General features: G+C 38.2%; 1 protein-coding gene across 3 annotated transcripts in view; it reads left to right on the forward strand.

The window, feature by feature from the left end:
- The first annotated feature begins 313 nt into the window (after positions 1–313).
- The window catches only part of MTM1 (myotubularin 1), a 100968-nt gene continuing 78483 nt past the window's right edge, over positions 314–22798 (forward strand). For 2 of the 3 annotated variants that reach the window (XM_005881945.2, XM_005881946.2), the window contains exons 1-2: positions 314–334; positions 21913–21984. In XM_005881945.2, coding sequence (XP_005882007.2) covers positions 329–334; positions 21913–21984 — 78 coding nt within the window. In that variant the 5' untranslated portion in view covers positions 314–328. Of the gene's footprint in view, positions 335–16685; positions 16707–21912; positions 21985–22798 lie in introns of those variants that run through there. The other variant, XM_014529770.1, reaches the window with a different exon arrangement.

Below are 22798 nucleotides of genomic sequence, written 5' to 3' on the forward strand. Positions count from 1 at the left end.
TTTGAAAGTGGAGAACATTCATTGGAGGCTTCAGATTCTAGTGTGGTTATTAAATAATTGGTCTCCTTACCTTAAAGTTCTAACACATTTATCAAGTTGTCAGTTGTTTCATTCATTCATTCAACCCAGAAGGCCTGTGGTCTGTTCACAATGTCCTACACACTGGGAAGACAGCAGACAGTACCACTGATGAAGTCCCTGCCTTACAGAACTATTATGTAGGAAAATAGACAATAAAAAATAAACAATGCTATATTTTCCAGTGGAGATGAACAATATGAAGAAAAATAGAGCTTTGGAACTCTATGATGACAACAGGCTGGCATGAATGAGAGTGAGTTGGACATTACTTTGAGTTGATAGTTTTAGACTAATTATAATAAATAAATTACTGTAAATACATCAACTAATTACAGTACATAAATTTTGAAACAGACATACTACTCCATTACAGTAAATAAATTGAAAAGTAAATCTGTCTGACTCAGATTCTGTGGAATCCATCATTTCTCCAGACATTCCCTTTTGGATGATAAATGCACCACAGCCTCATTTTTAATTGAATTTTCCCCCTTACATGCAAACATTAAGTGGTTTTAAACACCTAGAGAGGTAGTTTTCAAGTCCCTTGCTGTATCAGTGGTTACCTCACTCTCGCTACAGAAGACTATGTTGAGGTCAGTGTCAGTTGTTGATTTCTCTTCCTGCACACTGGTTTGTACTGGGAACCTACTATCTGAAATGTAGGTTCTTGTCAATCTTCATATTGTGTGGTTTGTAAAGAAAAATTCATTTTGAAATTACAGGCATACCTTGGAGAAATTGCAGGTTCAGTTCCAGACCACCACAGTAAAGTGACTATCACAGTAAAACGAGTGGTCATCTTTTTGCTTGTGGAGGGTTTTGGTTTTGCCTTCAATTTGTTAAAAACACATCTGTGAGGTGCAATAAAGTGAAGTACAACACAAGGTATGCCTGTAGCTCTAGAGTGAAGAAGCACTCAGCTTCTTAAGAACAAGAATGCCAGTAAACTGGCATTAATGATAGCTTATTCTGAAAGTTCATCTGACCAAAAAAAAAAAAAAAAAAAGTTCATCTGCTTAGTTAATACCTTTTCAGTTCTCTCATGTTCTATATGTTCAGTGGCTTCAAAACAAATGTTTTCATTTGTACAGGTTCTGAAAAATGATAAAAGTTACATAAACTACTCTAGTAATCTTTGTTCCAAAATAAAAGGAGGATTAACAAAATGTAGTTACTTTAAAAACCACCAAAAGAACATGTGGTTCTTGCTCTTATTGAAGGCTCCAAAATGAGAAAAGCAGAGCCTTTTCAAGGCTTACTAGGCGACATTTTGAACTGGTGGCCAAAGGATTTCAAAGGCTAGCGTTTCTTGTTATTTCTAAAGTTTTTTTTTAATTGTATAAAAGAATAAGTGGTTGTTTTCATTATTCTTTAGTAATCCCCATCCCTGCTTCTGACCTCTTTGAAGTTCTGTTTTCTTTATTTTCTAGTTTCTCAGTTCATTTTTCCTTTCTGGCAGATGGGGTGACAGGGGTTGTCATTTGCCTATAAGCTATTGACTCTGGATTTAAATCCAGGCTCTAGTATTATCTGTGTGAATTTAGGGGAGTTACTTACCTCTGTACCTCAGTTTCCTTATCTGTAAAATGAAAATAATAATTGTAACTTCCTCAAAGGGAAGTTGGGTAGGACTGAGTAATACTCTATGTTAAGTATTTAGAATAGGCTCTCAAGAAAAGTTGAACTACATGGAACTCCTTTCTTTTGACTTGAATTACATGGAACTCCATTCTTTTCTTTTAAAGAAAAAAAAAGGATTTCAGACATGTTTTAATAAACTTTTGGAAATCTAGTAAGCCTGATTTTCTAGACATTTATCTTCATTTCATTATTGAATAGAGCATTTAGTTTCATGTGATGTTGGCAGCAGTGATCAGAGTTCTTGCAGTGTAAGTTCCCTTTACTGTTTAGACTCAAATAACTTGAGTTCATATTTTGTTTGTTGTTACAAATAAGAATAGAACAAGAGAATCCTTTAAATCCCTCTACTTTGAAAGCGAGAAGGAACCAGGAGACCCAGTTGGAGTTAGTCAACTGGAGATCCAGTTGCCATTATGTAATTGGAGGATGGATTTTCATGTTAAATGTTTACAATGTATTTTTTCACAAGAGCACCAGGACAATCTCATCTTTTTGTTTTTAAGAATGTGGCAAACATTTCTTTAGAAAATTGGCATCCTGCACTACTGCCTTCATTCTGATTCTACCTGAGGAACAAGTAGTGGGAAAGAGCCTTGTGTCGTGTAAGGTGGTAGAAATCTTCTTGAGTTTGAACTCCATAAGACAGGTTCAAGTCCCAGTTGCACCTCTTAACTCTATGACACGGGACAAGTCATTTACCTCACTGCTGGTGTCTCTTCCATTTGTAAGATAGATCTAAGAAAACCTGCCCTACCAAATTCCCAGAGCTATTCAGAGAGTCAAATGTGCAGCAGCACTCTTTGAAGACACTGTGGCATTATTGTTATTGCAGTCATGTGTTATATAAGCCATCATTATTGGGAGAACTTGTGTTAGAGGGCAGCGTCCTTCCTGTTCTTAGCTCATCTCCCCCATAGCTAAAGGTGTGGCCTCTGCCTCACTCTCCCTCTTCTGTCAGCATTGAGATATGCAAGTGTTTTATTTGACTTTCTCAAATGGATCTGAAGCCATTGGTACACCTCCCAAGTTTCCATTTTCTTTATTACTAAAATCATAGTACTGTAAAACCAACAATCACAGGGTGATAGATAGCAAGGCAATCTCTCCATCACAGAATAGCACCTACCTTTTTCTGCAGTGTCTCAAAATGGAAGTCTTTCCTTTTTCAAATCAGCACCTTACCTTAGATCCTCAATGCAGCTTGAGACACTGCCAAGTTCCTCTACCCATACTAAACTGGCTGATGGCCTCTTGGTGTTGGGACAAGAAGAAATCCAATGACCCAGTCGCTCCCTAGGTCCTCACTGCCTTATTCAAACAGGACAGGTGCTGAGTACTCCTTTTTTTGTTACTTGAATTTGTTTCTCAGTATCTTGAAATTACTCCATTAAGTAGCTCTTGAAAATTTCATGTACTTACATTAGTTTAGTATCATGTTCCTCAACTCTTCGTCTTAATATGTAACACCTTTGTATTTCAGTATTAGCTTTTTTCCGTTTCCAAACTTGTAATTAAGATGGCTGAGGTTGGAGACGTTGTTCTGGGCAGGTTAAACCTAACGTAGCCTTCTTCATGCAGTAGACATTTACTAAACATTCTTTGACTTCAACTGGGCAAGGGGGGCAAAGTTTAGAATTGTTTGGATGAGTTCATTTCAAGAAATTCAGTTGTCTGTGGCTTATATCCCTGACTGCAATGTGAAACAGCAGAGCTCATGCTTAGCCTTTCTTTCCATGGTCAATTAGCAAATAAGAAAGTCCAGTGCTGAGAGAGAGGTCTCACATATTGCTTTCCCACCATTTTCTTCCCAGCTTCTGAATTTTTGGACTATTGTCATGAACAGTTTTCAGTTAGGTTCGTTTTGGGGGGTTTTGCTTGCTGGTATGGGGTGTGCAGGGGTAAGGAAGTTAAAGGGTAATAATTAAAAGTAAAGAGAAAGCAACTTGTTTGTAACTCCTCCAGCTTGGATTCCCTTGCCTGCAGACCTTGACAACACAGCAATGCCCTTTCTTTAGTTTGTAGTCATTGTTATATGTTGCTATCACATCCTTGAGATTTTTGTGAGAAGGAAACAGTTTGTTTCCCAGAGCCTCTAGCAGTGGAACGGATCATGGTGTCCTGCTTTACCCTTCGTGGGAGCTCTGGAGGCAGAGGTGGGCCCTGAAGGGAATTCTTAGCCTCAGGTAGTGGTGCTTATAATGTCCTTGTCTGAACTTTAAGTTCCTTTATATCCCTAAGATGATTTACATAAGGACTGAAGAGAACTGGGACTGCTCTCAGGGTTCATTCCAGGAGGGTTGCAATTGACCTGAGCTGTTTTACTGAAATAAGAAATAACCCTGCACAGCAATGACCTCTGGCCATCACATGTCAGTACTATTTGTGGGTCATAATAAGAAGGAAGACTTACACTTGGTTTCAGTGAGACCCCAGAAGGGTGTTGCTCTTGACACTGGTTATGTGGTAGGTAGGATATAAGAAACACCAGTCAAGATTCCATTTCAAACTTCCTAGTCCAAAATTGTTCCTTGTACATATCAGTGGTTCCCATCTGAGAGCAAGTTCCAATCCCTACCACCCTCACAGGTAGAAGGCAATTGGAGTTGGCCCTCACCTCTTTGTAATCCTCCCTGCAAGACATAATAACTGATTTTTGAAAGTTGAGGCTGAGTGTAACCCTGCTGGCCATTTCCTTTACTTGCTATTATCAACTCTGAATTGGTGTGATCATTCTTCTAGAAGTTCCCATCACTTCTTGACACCAAACAGTTTTTCCTTGTTGATAAATAGTACCTGGATGCCCCTGCTCCTCCTCAGCTCCCAGGAGTTTAGGGGACATGTAGAATCTTAGCTCCCTGCCAGACCTGCACAACTAGAATCTGCATTTTAATAAGACCCCCACCCAAGTGATCTGTTTGCAAATGAAAGTTTGAGAAGCTGGGATAAGTAGCAGTTCACATCCTGGCTTCCCCAGTAACCCATGGGCTGCACTGTCCACTAGAAAGATAATTCATGCCACATGTAATCAGTTTTCCTAGTAGCCACATTAAAAAAGTAAAGAAACAGATGAAATAAATTTTTATAATAGATTTTGATTTAACCCAGTACTATATCCAAAATATCATTTCATCATGTAATCAGTATAATAATTAGTGAGATGTCTTCCCCTTATTCTGTACTAAGTTGTAGAATTCTGGTATGTACTTTTCATTTACTGCACCCTTCAATTTGGACTAGCCATATTTCACGTTTTCAGAGCTACATGGCCTAGTGGCTCCAGTGTTGGACAGCACAGTTTGGAGAGATACATTAAAAAAATATTTTTATTGATTTCAGAGAGGAAGGGAGAGGGAGAGAGAGAAACATCAGTGATGAGAGAGAATCATTGATTGGCTGCCTCCTGCATGCCCCACACTGGGGATCAAGCCGACAACCCAGGCATGTGCCCTGATCGGGATTCGAACCGTGACCTCCTGGTTCATAGGTCAACATCCAACCACTGAGCCACACCGGCCGGGTGAGAGATAATTTTGACCTTAATGTGCTGGTAATGTTAGCAGATTCGCTGTCAAGGCCACTGCCACCTCTGTGAAACCTCGTGTTGGTGTTTGGTGTAATCTGGGCCAAGCCCTTTGCCCAGTGCTATGACATATATCTAATTTGACTCCTCACAGCATCTCCACTAAGTACCAGAGAATTCTTTTCTCCATTTCAGTTTGGTAAGCCAGTTTAAGAAGTCACCATTGATATACATGTGAAATGCAAGTATCTTTCTTGGGGGCATCTTCAAAGAACTTGAAGAATTCCTTCTTTTCGGGCTCTTTGGAGAGGGCCAGGCTGGAAAACCTAGTGGTTTGCCATGCTGACTATTCTTTAGCATCACCTAGAGCAGTGGTTCTCAACCTTCTGACCCTTTAAATACCGTTCCTCATGTTGTGACCCAACCATAAAATTATTTTCGTTGCTACTTCATAACTGTAATGTTGCTACTGTTATGAATCATAATGTAAATATCTGATATGCAGGATGGCCTTAGGCAACCCCTGTGAAAGGGTCGTTCGACCCCCAAAGGGGTCTCGACCCACAGGTTGCGAACCACTGACCTAGAAAGCTTTAACAACCTGCTGACCAGGCTCCCCCAACAGACCTTCAGATTTATTTGATATGGGGGAGATCAGACATCTGCATTTTAAAGTGCTTGGGTGATTCTGGTGTGCTGCTGTGGAGCAGCTATGATAGGAGCATTCATATCCCCAACCTGACTGCCCTGCTAATCACTTGGACTTCAGGTTGAAATGCAGATTCGTTGTCAGTGAGTCTTCAACTGTTGGAGAACCCTTCCCTTGTGCTGCTTTGACTCCCACTTTGACTTTGAGCAGCCAGCTCATCAGCATCATCTAAGGGTGTGGCCCAAATGACAAGTTCACTGTCAGCCAGGGTGGAGTGTCTGATTCTGTAGGTTTGGGGTGGGCCCAAGATCTGTATTTGAGAGGGTGCAATGTTTTCCATATTTCACCAGAAAGTATTATATTTACTTTAGGTTTTGTGTAGGCAAAATTCTGGTGCACACTTTTTTCTGCATAAATAGATGTTGAGTTTTATCAGCCCTCTTTTTCTGCCTTTATGGAGATACATTTCCCTCCCCGATTTAAACCTGTTAACGTGTGAGTTATTAAAAGGGATTTTCTAATATAACTTTGCTGCATTAGTCAGATTTGTATTGCTCACGTGAACACAATGTGTTTCTTACTGCTGTATTTAATTGGTAGCATTTTCTTCAGGATTTTTATATCTGTCTTTGTGAGTGAGATTTGGCTTTAATTTTCCTTTTCTGTGCTGTCTCTATCTAGTTTAGTATCATTTTGCTAACCTTGTAAAGTGGGTTGAGAGTACTGAATTCCCTTTTTCTGGTCTCTAGAAGTTTGTATAAGATTGGATTGAGTGTTTGGTAAGAACATGTCCCTAGAGCCACCTGGGCCTAGTGTTTTGGTATGGGAAGATTTTAAACTACCAGTTAATATCTGCCATATCTGTAGTTACGTCTGTTTTTTCATTCTTAAATATTAATATTATTTATTTATGCTTTCTCTCTTTTTTTCTTAATTAGTCTTACCAAGGGCTTTTTTCAGTTGTGGTTATGTAGTATGAGGTTTGTCAGCAAGCAGAAATGAATGAGCATAATTTTAATCTCATTATTTTGATTAATTTTTAGTGAGTAACAGCTTCATATGATTTTAAAGTCAAATTTATATCAAGGTATATTCTGGGGAGCTTTACTTTCATACCTGTCTCCTGCCAAGCATGCTGTCCACCCCCACCCTCCTCAATCAATATCATTAGTTTTTTGTGATTTTTAAAAATATATATTTTGATTGATTTCAGAGAGAAAGGGAGAGAAAAAGAGAGATAGAAACATCAGTGATGAGAATAATTGATTGGCTGCCTCCTGCACGCCCCCAACTGGGGATCGAGCCTGCAACCTGAGCATGTGCCCTGACTGGAAATAGAACTGTGACCTCCTGGTTTATAGGTTTATGCTCTATCACTGAGCCACACTGTCCAGACACTATATAATTAATTTTTAATTTATTCTTCTATGTTTCTTCTTTTGAAAATTTGAGTAAGCATGTACACACTCACATACATACACACTTGTATTCCCTCCTTTTCTTACATCTAAAAAGCATACTACATACACTACTCAGCTTCTTGCTTTTTTCACTTAAAATACATTCTGGAAATCTCTGTTTTCTTCTTCCTTCTGTCTGGATTTATTTTGCTGTTTTGATATTTTAAAACATAGTATGTTTATTATTTAATTATAGTATATGTATATTCTAATTTCCATTGTGATTATTTCATTCACCTGTGAGTTGCTTAGAAGTCTATTTTTAAATTTACAAATACATTTTCTAGGTATTTTTATTTATTATTAGTATTTTTTAATCCTTACCCGAGGATATGTTTTTCATTCTAGAGAGGAGGGGAGAGGGAGAGGAAAAAAGGGAGGGAGGGAAAGAGATAGAGAGACATCAATGTGATAGAAACATCGATTGGTTGCCTCCCCTTTGTGCCCTGACTGGGGATCGAAGGTACAACCTGGGTATGTACCTTTACTGGGAATCAAACTCGAGACCCTTCTGTGCATGGGACAGCACTCTAACCAACTGAGCAACACCAGCTAGAGCTCTAGGTATTTTTAAAACTGATTTCTAATTTAACTGTATTAAGGTCAAAGAATGTGGTCTGAATACTAGTAGTTATTTGAGATGTGTTGAGGGTAGATTTATATAGTATCTTGTGGTTGTTTTTTATTTAGCAGAATGTTTTTTGTACTCATCCACCACATTGTCTCATGTATAAGCAGTTGGTGACTCTATTGCTGAGTAGTATTCTGAAGTGTGGCTGTAATATACTGTAACATAATTTGTCCATGTCGATGAACATTTGAGTTGATTCTGGGTTGTTTTTGTTTGTTTGTTTTTTGTTTGTTGTGTGTGTGTGTGTGTGTGTGGTGTGTGTGTGTGTTTGTGTGTGTGTGTGTGTGTTTGCCATTATGAATAGAGTGCTATCAACATTTGCTTACAGGTCTTTTATGTGGACTTAAATGTTTCATTGCTGGGCCATATATTTAGTGTATATTTAACTTTTCAAGAAACTGTCAACCTATTTTCCAAAGTGCCATTTTGCATTTCTACTGGCAAAGTCTGAGAGTTCTGTGTGGGACATGTCCTCACTGATACTTTTTATTATCTGTCTTGTTAAATTGCAGCCATTTCAGTGGGTGTGTAATGGTAGCACATTGTGGTTTTAATGTGCATATTCCTATGACTAACGATGATGAGTGTATCTTCATGTATATCTTATTGGCCATTCATATATCTTTGGTAAAGTGTGTGCTTAAATATTTTGCCTGTTTCTTATTGGATTGTTTTATTATTAAGTTATAAGACGTCTTCATACATTTTGGATACAGACCTTTATCAGATATGTGATTTGCAAGTACTTTCTTCTCAAACTATGATTTATCCTTTCATTTTCTTAACTGTGCCATTGAAAGAGCAAAGGTTTTTCATTTTGATAAAAATCCAGTTTAGCCCTGGCTAATGTGGCTCAGTTTGTTGGGCATCGTCCCATGTACCAAAGGGTTGCTGGTTCAATTCCAGGTCAGGACACATGTCTAGGTTGCAGGCTTGATCTCCAGTGGGGGCCGTGCAGGAGGCAGCCAATGGATGTTGCTCTCTCACATGGGTGTTTCTCTTCCTCTCTAAAATTCAATAAACTATTCTTTTAAAAAAATCCAGTTTATCATTTTTTCCTGCTATGGTTTGTGCTTTTTGTGCTCTCAGAAATCTTTGCCTAACTTAAGTTCCCAAAGATTTTCTCCTATGTCTCCCTCTAGGACCATGGTCGGCAAACGGCGGCTCGCGAGTCACATGCGGCTCTTTGGCCCCTTGAGTGTGGCTCTTCCTAAGCCTTAGGAGTACCCTAATTAAATTAATAACAATGTACCTACCTATATAGTTTAAGTTTAAAAAATTTGGCTCTCAAAAGAAATTCCAATCATTGTACTGTTGATATTTGGCTCTGTTGACTAATGAGTTTGCTGACCACTGCTCTAGGACTTTGCAGTTTTAGCTCATATGTTTAGCTCTATAGTGGCAAACAGACCCCATTTTATACTTTAATTCCCATTTGTTTATTGCTAACAATACAAATACAATTTTTATGTTGACCTTGGGTATCATGCAACCTTACTAATTTTAGTAGTTCTAATAGTTTTCTGTAATATTTTTAGGATTTTTTTGACATACATGATCATGTCATTTACAAATACAATTTTACTTCTTCCTTCCAATATGTTATGCCTTTTATTTCTTTTTCTTGCCTTATTAAACTTGCTAAGATCTCTGAAAGATATTGAATGCACTGTTCCCACACTTAGTGGGAAAGTATTCCATCTTTCACCATTAAGAATGATGTTAGCTATAGGTTTTACATAGGTTCCCTTGACTATTCCTAGTTTACTGAGAGTTTATTTTTATTATGATTAGATGTTGAGTTATGTTTGTAGAATTATGTATGTCTCAGATACCATCTTCAGGAAGATAATATACCTTGGGAATTCTTTTTTTTCCAATCCTCACCCAAGAATACTTTTTCCTTTGCTTTTATTTTAAGAGAGAGAGGGAGGAAGGGAGGGAGGGGTGAGGGATGGAGGGGGAGGGAGAGAAAAAGAGAAACATTGATATGAGAGAGACACATCGATTGGTTGCCTCCCACACCCGGGATCCAACCTGTAACCCAGGTATGTGCCCTTGACCTGGAATCAAACATTTGATCCTTAGGTGCACAGGCAGACACTCTAACTACTGTGCAGCACTGGCCTGTGTGGGAATTCTTTTTATTCTTCTGTGAAGCAGCATATAATGCTCCTTCAAAAGCCATGGAAATTATCTGTGTTAGATTTATATGTGTCATAGTTATAGTAATAGTACTGGAATTTCTTCATCTTCCCTTTCTTTGCCATTCTTTTGACACTGGTTTTGGTTCCTCTTTATCTCCTTGCTTTTTTATTTCTGACTTTTAGATTATTTCTTCTACATCTATGAAAACTTCCTCCCTGTGAACAGTGCCAAGTTCTAGAAGTGTGTGTGTGTGTGTGTGTGTGTGTGTGTGTGTGTGTGTCCCTGTGAACAGTGCCAAGTTTTAGAAGTGTGTGTGTGTGTGCGCGCACGTTTCTTTCAGCTTCTTCTATAGCAGGGGTGGGTGGCCACTTGTATGTATGGCTAGAATAATAGGTAACTGCCCCAAGCAGGAAGATAAACATTGTCCATACTCTGGGTCACTGCAAGTCTTTCTCTTTCTGAATCTCCACGGCTTCTAATGAAGCCAGTCTTTAGAGATTGCTTTTGGACACTCCTCTAACTACTGTGGCCTCTTGGGCAGGCTTCTAGTCCTGGTGCTGATCTCTGTGAACCTTCAAGGTCAACCTGCTCTTGTAAATTGTGACTAATTAAGATATATCAAGCTTAGCATTTTCAATAATTGAGAGACCCTATGCAACATTTTTTAAAAAATCTCACTTTCTGCTTTTTACTTCTAGCCCATGCAGAGAAGAAACAGGAAGCTCCAAATCAAAATTATCCAGCCCATTTTTTTGAACTCTTCTTTAGAAGTGCCTTAAGAGATCATGGCACTTTTTAAAAAATGTCCTCAATGGTGTCAAGTCTTTGAGTGAGGCCTTGGTTTTTGGCTCTAGGCTGAAATAATTTTGGGGCCCACCTATTAAATAGAGAGAGTGAGCATTCATGTTGTTGTAAGCATTGTGTTTTAAATTAATTGAGATATGGTAAAATTCACAAGAAGATGTTTTATTTGGCTTTAAACTGTAAAGGCAGCCCTTGGTGGTGTGTCTCAGTTGATTGAACATTGTCCTGTGCACCGAAAGGTTCCTGGTTTGATTCCTCATCAGAGCACATGACCAGGTTGCGAGTTCGGTCCTGACCATGGTGCCTACGGGATGCAACCAAATAATGTTTCTCACATATATGTTTTTTTTCCTCTCTCTCTCCCTCTTTCTCTCCCTCCCTCTCTAAAATCAATAAAAACATATTTTAATATTTTAAAAACTCTAAAGGCAGTTTCAAAAAAAGAATTGGAAGAATACTGGGAATAGTTGACAGTGTTGCTGGAATAAGTGCACACCATCTAAAGGGACTACTTTGAAGAATAACTCATCTAGCTACATATATGCTGATGGGCATTTTAACAAAGATCTCATTATAGCATAGTTGTGCCTCATGGGGTATTTATTCTATTTTTGTTTATTAGTAATAAAAATTTTCCTCCTTTAAAAATATAGCTTGAAAAAACTCTTCTGTGATACAAAGTAATATTGCAGTGGACAAATCAGAAGAAATGTACTGGTTTAGTGCCTGGATTTTTTTGGGAAAGTAAACTATTTGTTTACTTATCTTTAAAATGAAGACTTGACTTCTTTATGACTATCTGATTTTGTTACATAGAGATGGAATTCCTAAAAAGTTTTTTTATTCAGTTGTGTAAGCAGAAGGCATAATATCCCCATTTTTAACTTGGTCATCTATTAGAGAATTAGTGGATAAGAGTACCAGACTGATTGTGTTTGAATTCTAACATTGGTAGTTCTTAGTGGACATGTTTTTTAACCTTCCTGTTCCTTGGGGTTGTGTGTTTTCATATGAAGGTAATAATAGTAGTTGCCTTATGAGGTTGTTGGGGGCATTGAATGAGTTCATCTGTGCTTAAAACACTACCTGGCACATCATAAAGGATTAATAAATGGAAGCCATAATCATTGATGACCAGATATTCTATTTTGCCTTAGTTGAATAGTATCATCTGTATTATTATTTAATTTATATCTATTCATTGTCTTTATCACTAACTACTTAATTTGTCTTACATTTATTTATCTCCCCAACTCAGTTACTAGCTCCTTGAAGATCTGACTCATTTTTTTAAGAATTTCCTATTGTGGTCCAGAGTAGTTGCCCAATATATAGTTACTAACTGATTTTTTTTTTTACCTCTTTGGAAAAAAGATTAAACAATTATTCATGCTGATTGAGGAGTGTCTCAGTAATGATTGGCCTGGTATCATTTCATTATTTCTTCTAAGAAGTGGTATTAATATATCAGTGCTGGTTAATTTAATAGATATTTAGTGAATGCTTATAGATGGATTGACAAACTAAATTGTTCTGAATGTAACCACATGATCATTTTGTAGATTGTTAATTTCTGTAGCCAACCTCTTATCTCTGTTATAAATTGGATTGTGTCCCCCAGAAAGATATGTTGATAGGCCTATGCCCCAGTACCTTGGAATATGACCTTATTTGGAAATAGGGTCATTGCAGATATAACTAGTTAAGGTCATACTGGAGGAGGATGGACCCTTAATCCAATATGACCGGTGTCCTTAGAGGAGAACAATATGCAGAGACAAACAGAGAAGAAGGCCATGTGATGACAGACACAGAGATAGAAATGCTGCGGTTGCAACCACCAAAAGCTGGAAGAGACAGGAAGGACCCAGCCCTTAAGCCTGCCGGGGAGCATGGCCCTGCTGACACCCTGATTTCAGGCTTGTAGCCTTTAGAACTGGGAGAGAATAAATTTATTTTGTAAGCTTTCAGTTTGTGGCACTTTATTACAGTAGCTTTAGGAAACTCAGACAGTGCCCATCCATTCTTTTGCCTCCCCCCGCCCCCGCCCCTTGCTGCTTGAATTAGAGTGTTGACAACCCTGGCTTTTATTTTTCATTTCATCTCAAATGGTTGATGTGCCTACATTTTCATCCATTAGCCATCTCGTTATATTGAGAAGATGGCTAATGGATGAAAATGGACACGCGCGCGCACACACACACACACACACACACACACACACACACACTTACTCCAAGATCAGAAAAAGCTACTGGAAAATCTAGCACAAAAACCCATTGCAGTTCTTACATGTGTGCTGGAAGTAGGAGACATTTACAAGATTGTTTATAACAGCATTGTTTGTAACAGCAAAACCTGGAACCAGTTCAAATAACCACTGAGAAGAGCATGGCTAACAAAGTGTGAACAATGGACAACTATGCAGCAGGGAAAATGAGTGGAGCACAACTCCACACATTCACATTTATGGCTCTCACAACAATGCAAGGGGCAGAAGAATGTGTAACAATTCCAGTTATATATAAAAGTTCAAACTCAACATAATATTTAGGGATATATACTACATATGTGGAAAAGTTATACAGATATGCAAAGTAGTTGTAAACACAAAAAATCAGCCCTAGAGAGGGAGGCTGGAGAATCTTTAATGGCTAAAGATTGATGTCTCCAAAGTCATGAAAGTTTATGAGGGTGATCCTGTATTCATTTATTAATTGACTGAGCGTTCAAACTGCTCTGTGCTGGTACCACAGTGTGAAACAGCCCTTGCCCTTAGGAAGCTCAGATATAACAAAGACCCAAAACGTCACAGAGTATAGCATGACAAGTGAAATATTAGAAATTTGTACAATGTACAGAAAAGTGAGGTGTGTGTTTGTGTGTGTGTGTCAGGAAAATCTTCCTGTGTCTTGAAGCAGATAAATAAGGACCCTATGCCAACAAAACCCTGCTTCTCCCCCGCAGTGAAAGTGCCTGGAGGAATTGGTCCGAATGGCAGGTTATCATCTCCAGCTTTTTCTCTTCTCTTTATTTTTCTAAAAACTGCACATCCGCTCTTTAGTTCCCTTCTGTTCCTCCCTCTCTACCACTAATTCCAGTTGGAGGAATCTTTGTCAGTAATGCTCAGTCTGAGAAGGTCCTTAGAAAGTAAGGAGATGTTTTGAACTGGCACCTTCATTACTATTACAGCTATGACTGTTTGCATATGTTTACTCTTATCATCAACATTTACAATTAACTTTTGTTTAAGGTACTTTTTACTTATAAATGTAAATTGTACTTTTTGGGAACAGTGTCTAACAGGGGGAAATAGTTAAACAAAATATACTTTTGTCATGGAGCAGATCAGCTGGGTTCATAAATTTGGGAATTGGCAGGTGAATGGGGAACTTGATCTTGTTTCTATTTTAAAACTCTGTTTACTGGCAGGTATCTGATGGTTACAAAATCCATTGGCAAATTTAAAGACCTGTTTAAATGTATATAATATCATTACTAGGTAGCCTTTTTATTTAAAAAAGTTAACCTGATGGTGGTTGACTTTTCTAATAGTTTATTTAGCATACCAACTTCAATTTATGAAGCATTCTAAAGTTACTCTGTTCCATAGCCACAGCTTATGCCTCTAAAGCCATTCAGCTGTCTTGAAGATATGCCATTTGTTCTGAGGGGACCAAGTAATAGGGTGAATGGATCAGCTCAAATCCATCACCAACCATGGGGGAAAATGATTCAAAATGCGTTCTCCACTGGGTCTGAATTGTGTTGTTTAATTTCCAAAGAAGAATCATCAAACCCCTTTTAGCCCTGAGGTTTGATGTCACTAAGACAAATCAAGAAGCTCTGATGTATATGTTTTGCAATTATCTAGTTGGATAATAAGCAGTTTACTTTGACAGGAGGGTACTGTTTTAGAATAAATACAGTTAGATTTACTCTAAGAAGCCTCTAGTGTATTTCTAGATTCCTGGGTTAGAATAGAAGGTAATGAGGCAAGGTCTCCATGTTAGGGATCCCATGGAAAGTTTCCCTGGGCTAGGACTCAAGTATATACTTTTTTAATGGAAATAGGCATGCTTTGAGGATAAACTGCTTTAAGGCTGTTCAGAGCCTTGCCAAAATTATGTGGATCATCTTAGAAAATGTGTATGCAGAATGGTTAGGCGGTGTTAGACATCATGTATTATATTAGTGCCAGTTTGTGGAATAACTTAGATTTTATCTAAACATCTCCTGTAAGGGGAAGGGACCCTGTGCCTCTGTTTTGCCATCTGCTGTGCCAGCATTTTGCATGTTCCTCATCACAGCTTCATGCGGTAGGTAGTATCATGTCCATTTCACAGATAGGGAACTGCAGTTTATCCAGGGTTACATGACTATTATTATTATTACTCAGGTGACAAAGTTGGTATTTGAAACATAAACTGGTCTAAATACAGAAACCCCTTCTTTTGTCAACTACATGGCACAGTTTTGCAGCTGGTCATAGTGCATTTTTACAAGGTATGGCTGTGAATGGTGGAGTTAATAACAATTATTATTTGCTTTGGCTGAGGGAATTTCACTTTGAAATAATGTATTTTAATAGTTTAAGGCGGAGGGTGACAGCTTGTTTTTGTAAATAAAGTCTTACTGGCATACATCCACATTCTGTCATTTCCGCATCACCTATGGCCGCTTTCATGCTACACCAGTGTTCAATAGCTGCAATAGAGTCTTTATGGCTCACAAAACCTAAAATATTTACTACTAGAGGCCCGGTGTATGAAATTCATGCACTCAGGGGGTTCCCTCAGCCCGGCCTGTGCCCTCTTGCAGTCTGGGAGACCTTGGGGGATGTCCCACTGATGGGGAGTGGGCTGAAGCTGTCAGTTGGACATCCTTGGTGCTGCCACAGGGGCGGGAGATGTTCCCGCCACTGCTGCTGCACTCGAGGTGTTCCCGCCACCGCTGCTGGGCTCACGGCTTCTGGTTGAGTGGCGCTCCCCCTGTGGGAGCACATTGATCACCAGAGGGCAGCTCCTGCATTGAGCGTCTGCCCCCTGGTGGTCAGTGCACATCATAGCAATCAGTTGTTCTGCTGTTCAGTTGATTTGCATATTAGCCTTTTATTATATAGGACTAGAAGCCCATTGCACGAAGATTCACGCAGTAGGCCTTCCTTCCCCTGGCTGCCGGCACCGGTTATCCACCAGCACCCGGGACCCAGGCCTTTGGTCTGGCTGCAGCGGGGAAGCCAAGCCTCGATGCTAGGCTTCTCCCCTCCGGCTGCAACAGAGAAGCCAAGCCTCTTCAGTCTTCAGTCTTCAGTCTTCATTCTGGCCGGAGCCACTTGTGTATGCAAATTAACCGCCATCTTTGTTGGGTTAATTTGCATAGTCACCCTGATTGGCTGGTGGGCATAGCGGAGTGACACCAATTTGCATGTTTCTCTTTTATTAGTGTAGATGTGCCCTTTTACAGAAAAAGTTTACCAATCCCTGTTCAAAGGAAAATGTATAGAAATGAAATAAATTTCTAGTTTTGCAAACCATCATTTGTTTTCATGTGGGTTGGGCTAATGTAGAAGTTGAATTGATAGTGTACTAGTCTCAAAATGGTTGGGATGTGAACATTTCTTTTTTGTGCTGAGAGTGGTTTGGTTGAAGACATCTCAAGGCATCTTTTTCATTTTCTTGCCTCCTAGGTGTCCTACAGTCAGAGCAACTTTAATGCAAAAGTCAGAATAAGTTGATTTATTAAATCCTGTGTTTCCTGGCACTCCAGGTACAGAACTTCCTGCTATTATTTCTCATAGGGGAGAGGTAATACTCCCCTTAGAGGCCACATTGGAAATGGGAGTGGGTGTTTTTGTTTTTAGTGTAATGTGTTGTAAAATAAATTATTTCATTATACTTCAGTATCCTTTTATTTCTCCTTTATACTGGAGTTAGGACATTATATCGATTATTTTTTGAAATTGTGTTTAGGTTGATAATATTTATGATTTTTGTTTTAGGCTAGCAAATGGGATGTACAGAAAGTTGTTTTATAAGAAAGGGAGCATTGGGGCTTCCCTACGTATTTGGCATTTGTTTTCAAAACAGACTTCCAAGTAAAGAGAGCTCCTTTGGGAAGACCTGGAATTCTCAACTCAGAGGCTACTTATGCATAACTTCTCACTTGCTGGTAGGCTTTAGAAGTTCATTTTCAGACTGGGTAGAGTTTCTCTAGCTTTCAAGGGACCCTCCAGAGCAGCGGTCGCCAACCTTTCGGATCTCACGGACCACCAGTGGTCCATGAACCACCAGTTGGAGACCGCTGCTCCAGAGAAAGACCATTCTTAAACTTCATTTAAATGTGAACACAGGGTAAGAAAGCACACTGATTAAAAAACAAAAAAAAAACAAAAGAAGGCCTGCATGCCTTTTGTCTCTGTTGTTACATGGAAAGTTCAGTAAAACCACTAATTTAGGCCCATTGATCAGGTGACCATGGAAACTAGAGCTCCCATTGGAGTTTAGATTTTGCTTGCAAAGGCTCTGTGAAGTAGAAGTCAAACTTATTTTCTGGTTCTACTGCTTTTAGATTTTTACAAGAGGGTAAAAATGGCCCTCATTTGTTTGAAAGTGTTTATACTTATGTCTGCTGCAGGTGTTTTGTTGAGTCCTATTTTTCATATTCAGTGGAGAGTAGAATAGTTTCTTAGTCTGGAAGAAGGGCATGATGGAAGAGGTTTAGGTGCCTTAATTTGAAATGTCTATTTCTTAGGAAGTAGTATGGTAGTGTTCAAGTTCTTTTTAGTGCTATTGCCTCAAGGAGGCATAAGTTAATGCTGCCATCCTGCTGCCCAGGGCCATCATGCCTTGATTAGGCAAAGATTTGTTCTACCATTTTTTAAGCTTGCATGAATTTCTGCCTTAAATGAAACATTGGGCAAATAGCAGTTATTGCCCAGTTCATACATTCATTTAACAAATGCCTATCAAGTACCTACTAGGTGTCAGCCAGTCACTGTTACAGGTGTTGTAAATGGAGCAGTAAATAAAACAGACCAGAATCCCCATCTGGTGGGGACTTGTATTCTGGTGGGGGCTTGTATTTTGGTGGGGGTTTGTATTCTGATGGGTTGAGGTAGAGGGTAACAACAGATATCTGAAAGTTGGTAAGTGGTAGGAAGAAGATATGGAGAGGGGCAGAGGGAAGACAAAGACAGAGAGAGAGGTGGAAGAGAGGAGGGTGGGAAACTGGGGGAGACAGACAAGGGAATACCATGAGACCACTGAGGTTATTTGTCTTGAATTTAAGGAGAAACACAATTAGGGCCATGTTGTGACTTAAAGTTTTGATTTATTATGTAATGCCACCTTTATTTGAAGGGAGTTGGCAGCCCCAAAGATTTCTTGCTTAAATGAGTTGTTTTCTTAACTGTGATTCTTAGTCTAAAACTCCTTTTCTGCTGAACTTGGGACCAGTCACATCTAACATGTTGTTGTTGTCTTCTTTTAAAAATAGAGACCATTTGGAAGCTCTTTTCTCTGGGTGGAAAGGACATTGCAGTGTTGGTCAAGAGGCCTAGGCTAGAGCTAGCCTTGCCACTAACTCATGCCAGGGCCTTGTCACACACTCTCTAGGCTCTCCTGCTCATCTCCATAATAGGGAGGTTTGGGCTTAAATCATAACAAAAGTTGTTTTTCAGGGTCAAAAATGATAGAAGTCTGTCTACCTTTGGTTAGAATCTTGTAATTAGCATATATATATAGGGAATTACGTTTCAATTTTCACTTTAAACCCAAGGTAACCTCAATTCAAATGTTTTTTGAACAAAAAGGATTAAAACAAGCTTTAGAGGCTTTGAGCAAAATACTCTATAACCAAAAGGGTAGCTGACTTTTGTAAACTTCACTATAGTTTCTAATTATTATTGAACTGTGTTTAGACCAATGTAGATATTTTATAGATGAAAGTATAGATGAACTTTCCATGCTTGATAAGTTCAAGAAAGCCTAGGGCCTGTGCTCGTCCATCTAGTACATTTTCCACAGCACTATACTGCTTTCCCTGGTCCTAATGAGACATTATTTTCATGTACTTTTTAAAGAGAAGCTTTATAGCTAGGTCACTACCAGCAATGCATTATCCTGATAGTCATTAACTTTCTTCCTAGTATTTATAGGGTCAGGACTAATTTGTAGAATAGATTATGGTGTCAGCATTCAATAATTATCCTTTCATAATTGAAAAAAATGACAATAATTTGTTTAACAAATATACCGGGCACTGTTCTAAAACCTAAGGCCAGAGAAGTTAAATAACCTTCCCAAGGTCAAATACTGAGATGCAGAGTCAGAATTTGAATTGAGTCAGCTCCAACATCTCTGCTTTCCAGCATCATACTGTTCCAGCTTCTGTGTATTTCAGGAATAATTGGAACCATTCAACAAAAAGAAGTTCACTGATGAGCTTTTACAGCGAACCTCATCTCAAAACTGACCCACTTACCTGGGCCCTTGGATTTCTCAGATTTGTACTTGGTCTAACTTTTAGTGGCAGTTATAACTCTAAAATGAGCGCTTTAGACATAAAGACTGCATATTATATGAATTCATTTATATAAAATGTCCAGGATGGGCAAATCTGTAGAGAGAGCAAATTCGTGATAGCTTCGGGGCTGGGAGAATGGGGAGTGATGAGTGACTAATAATGGTACGGGATTTCTCCTTTGGGGTGATGACAATGTTCTAAGGTTTATTGCGGTTATAGTTGCATAACTGTGGATATACTAAAAGCCATTAAATTGTACACTTGAAGAGGGTGAGTTGTACAATATTTGAGTTATGTGTCAATAGGTAGTTAAAAATAAGGGGGAAATGTGGACTTTCCTCTGTTATATTTAGTTCATTTTAAGTTGAAAAATTTAAATGAGTATTGAAAATAGGAAGATTAATCTTTTATGGTTTATAAACAGGAACAGGAAGGTGAAGACTGAATTGACTACATAACCCAACATTTTTAATTTCTTCTGTTGACTTGATAGTAATAATTTAACTTTTTTTTGAAAACACTGACTTTTTAAATGATTTAAATATTATAGTATTTGATTACTAAAAAGTAATTTTGTATCTGTTACTGAAGGAAATTCCCTAAACATATAATCTTATTTAGTCAATAGAATAATTTTAGGGCAAAAATATCTGACTTGCTCTATCTAGTCCATCTCATCCATTCTCCTATCTCAGAATAAAGGGTTATTTTGCTGGGATTTGAATTTAAGGTTAGAGAAGCTTTTCAAGGATATTCTGTCAGAATTTAATTCATTTTAGAGTTACTATTCATTAATCTTTTTAAAAAGTTATTTCTAATTTTAGGTTGTGCCACATCTTAGTATGAGTTTCAGGTTTTTGAAGTTTAGTATTCCTTTTTATAAAGAAGTGTTGTACTTTGCCCTAATTGTTCATTTTTATGTCTCATCAGTAGTTCCCTAGTTTCAGTGTTCAGGGATTTGGTGAACCAATATACCATCACCCCATCATGATGTTTCACAATTATTGTGTGTTTTGCACATTCACTAAATAGTTATGAGTGTCAACTGTGTGCCAGGATACAGCTATGACCCAGATGGACCCCCCCAGCCTTGCCTTAGAGAGCTCAATTCTGAGGATGGGGGCTGATAGTCCTAATCTTATAAGATTGTCCTCACCTGACCATTTCTCTGCCTCTTCATTCCCATGGTTATGCTTATCTGCATCTTGTCATCTCTCTTGGGCCTTACTTAATGACAGTGATTGACACTGAAAAGCTATCAGATCACTAGTTTTTGTGCTAAGGTGTGTTGATATTCTCCATGCTGCATTTTGTTAGCAAGTAGTTACTCATTTAATGAGCCTGGGGAAAAGATCCCACAAATAACAACAGTCACTTAGTTGAACTGAATACTGTGTACCTCCCTGTAGCTTCAGTGTACTTCTCTGTCACTAACTTTGATTAATAAAATAACTGAAACATTACTTAGATTCCTGTTGTTATAATCTTCACAAGTGTAAATCTTGCATTATAACCTTGTATATGTTCTGACATGATGCTTTCATTTATGTCTGACTTGTGATGAATATGCATTATTTAAATTAAGTAAGTGTATGCTTTCCTTAGAAAATACTGATTAAATCAAATCTTACTAATTTGATTTCTATCAAATTCATGCCACTTTAAATTGCCTTAATTTGAAGAAAATAGAATTCTTTTGTTGTTGTTGTTGTTAATCCTCGCCCGAGGATATTTCTTCCCATTGATTTTTAAAGAGAATGGAAGGGATGGGGAGAGACAGAGAGAAAAACTTTGATGTGAGAGAAACACATCGATTGGTTGCCTCCCACACTTGGCCCCAACCGATGCTGGGGATTGAACCTACAACCAAGGTACATGCCCTTGACCAGAATCGAACCCACAACCCTATAATCCTTGGGCCAATACTCTAACCACTGAGCAACCAGCTAGGACAAAAATAGAATTCTTAAAGGGGAAAATACTGTGAGTTCAATTGTCTACCCTTTTTATTGCTCTGCTGCCTCTATATAATCTTTAAAAATTAAGAAATGTGGAAATTTGAGGCCTGCTGCACAGTTGCTAAACATTAAATTCTTTTAGATGACTATTTGAATGCAATGAATAAAAAAATCCAGGAATATGTGTGCTATCTTCCTCTGGGCTCCCCCATGCATACATAGCTAGCTGCCCTTTCCTGTTCTTCCATAGTGTCCTGCACCTTTCCCAGAGCTCTGTCCTTGACTGGTGCTGTGCTTAGTCCTTTGTGTGTGTCATTCCCACTGGAGACTACAATGGAAATAGGGACTGTAAAGTGTAGTACTGTTGGTTCTCAATTACAATATTTAAATAGCAGGATACAGCCATGACCCAGATGGACCCCCAACATTTGTTACATATGTCTGAAATTGCATACAATTCCGTTGATATTGAATGTTGTCTTTCTTGGTAGAGTTCCAGTATGGCTTCTGCACCAACTTCTAAATATAATTCACGCTCCTTGGAAAATGAGTCTATTAAGAGGGTAAGTCGTGTTTTCAGATTTATCCCATCTCTTTCTCTGCATTTCTCTTTTCATATTAGGCAGTCATTTTGAATTTATTAAATTATTAATTACATTATTCGTTCACATAATGTAAATACTTCAATAAATGTGGTTTTATTTATTATCCCACCTTGTTCTAGAAAAAACAGGCTACCTTATATGTTTTATTTGAGTTTGGTTTGTAAATCCTTTCATGTAACTTCATTTTTTAGATTCTCTGTGTTGTGAATATTACATTTGTGTTATAGGCAGTCCCTCTCCCCTGAAAGTTTTCTGAAAGAGATATTGGAAAACTCTCCTGAATATTGACATTATTTTCTAATTATGATGATAAAATAGTTGCATGACTGAAACAAATACAACATTAACAGAAAATGGTTCAAAGTATTGAGGAGAAAATTATATAACTAGAGGAAGATTTTGGAACATAAATTGGAAGTAAAGGATCAATTTAAAATAAGCTTTATTCATGGCCCTTTAAGGCTTTTGATACATATTCTTGATTATCTACCGCAAAGGTTAATTTACACTCCCAATAGCCATGTAGGGGGATGCAATCAGAAGGGAGCAAACTGATGTCTTTTAATTTGTATTTCCCTGATTACTAACGAGGTTGGTCTTTTAAAAAATAAGAAAATGTGCTTTTTGTTTATTTGTATTTATTTTGTGAAGTGACTGTTCATGTGCTTTGCCTAATTGCCTTTGGAATGTTTGGGGGACTTTTTCTATTGATTTATAAGTGTTCTTTATATATTATAACCAACTCTTTATAATATACATTACAAGTCTTTGT

This window comes from Myotis brandtii, unplaced genomic scaffold (assembly GCF_000412655.1).
Source record: "Myotis brandtii unplaced genomic scaffold, ASM41265v1 scaffold695, whole genome shotgun sequence".
Classification (NCBI taxonomy): Eukaryota; Metazoa; Chordata; class Mammalia; order Chiroptera; family Vespertilionidae; genus Myotis; species Myotis brandtii.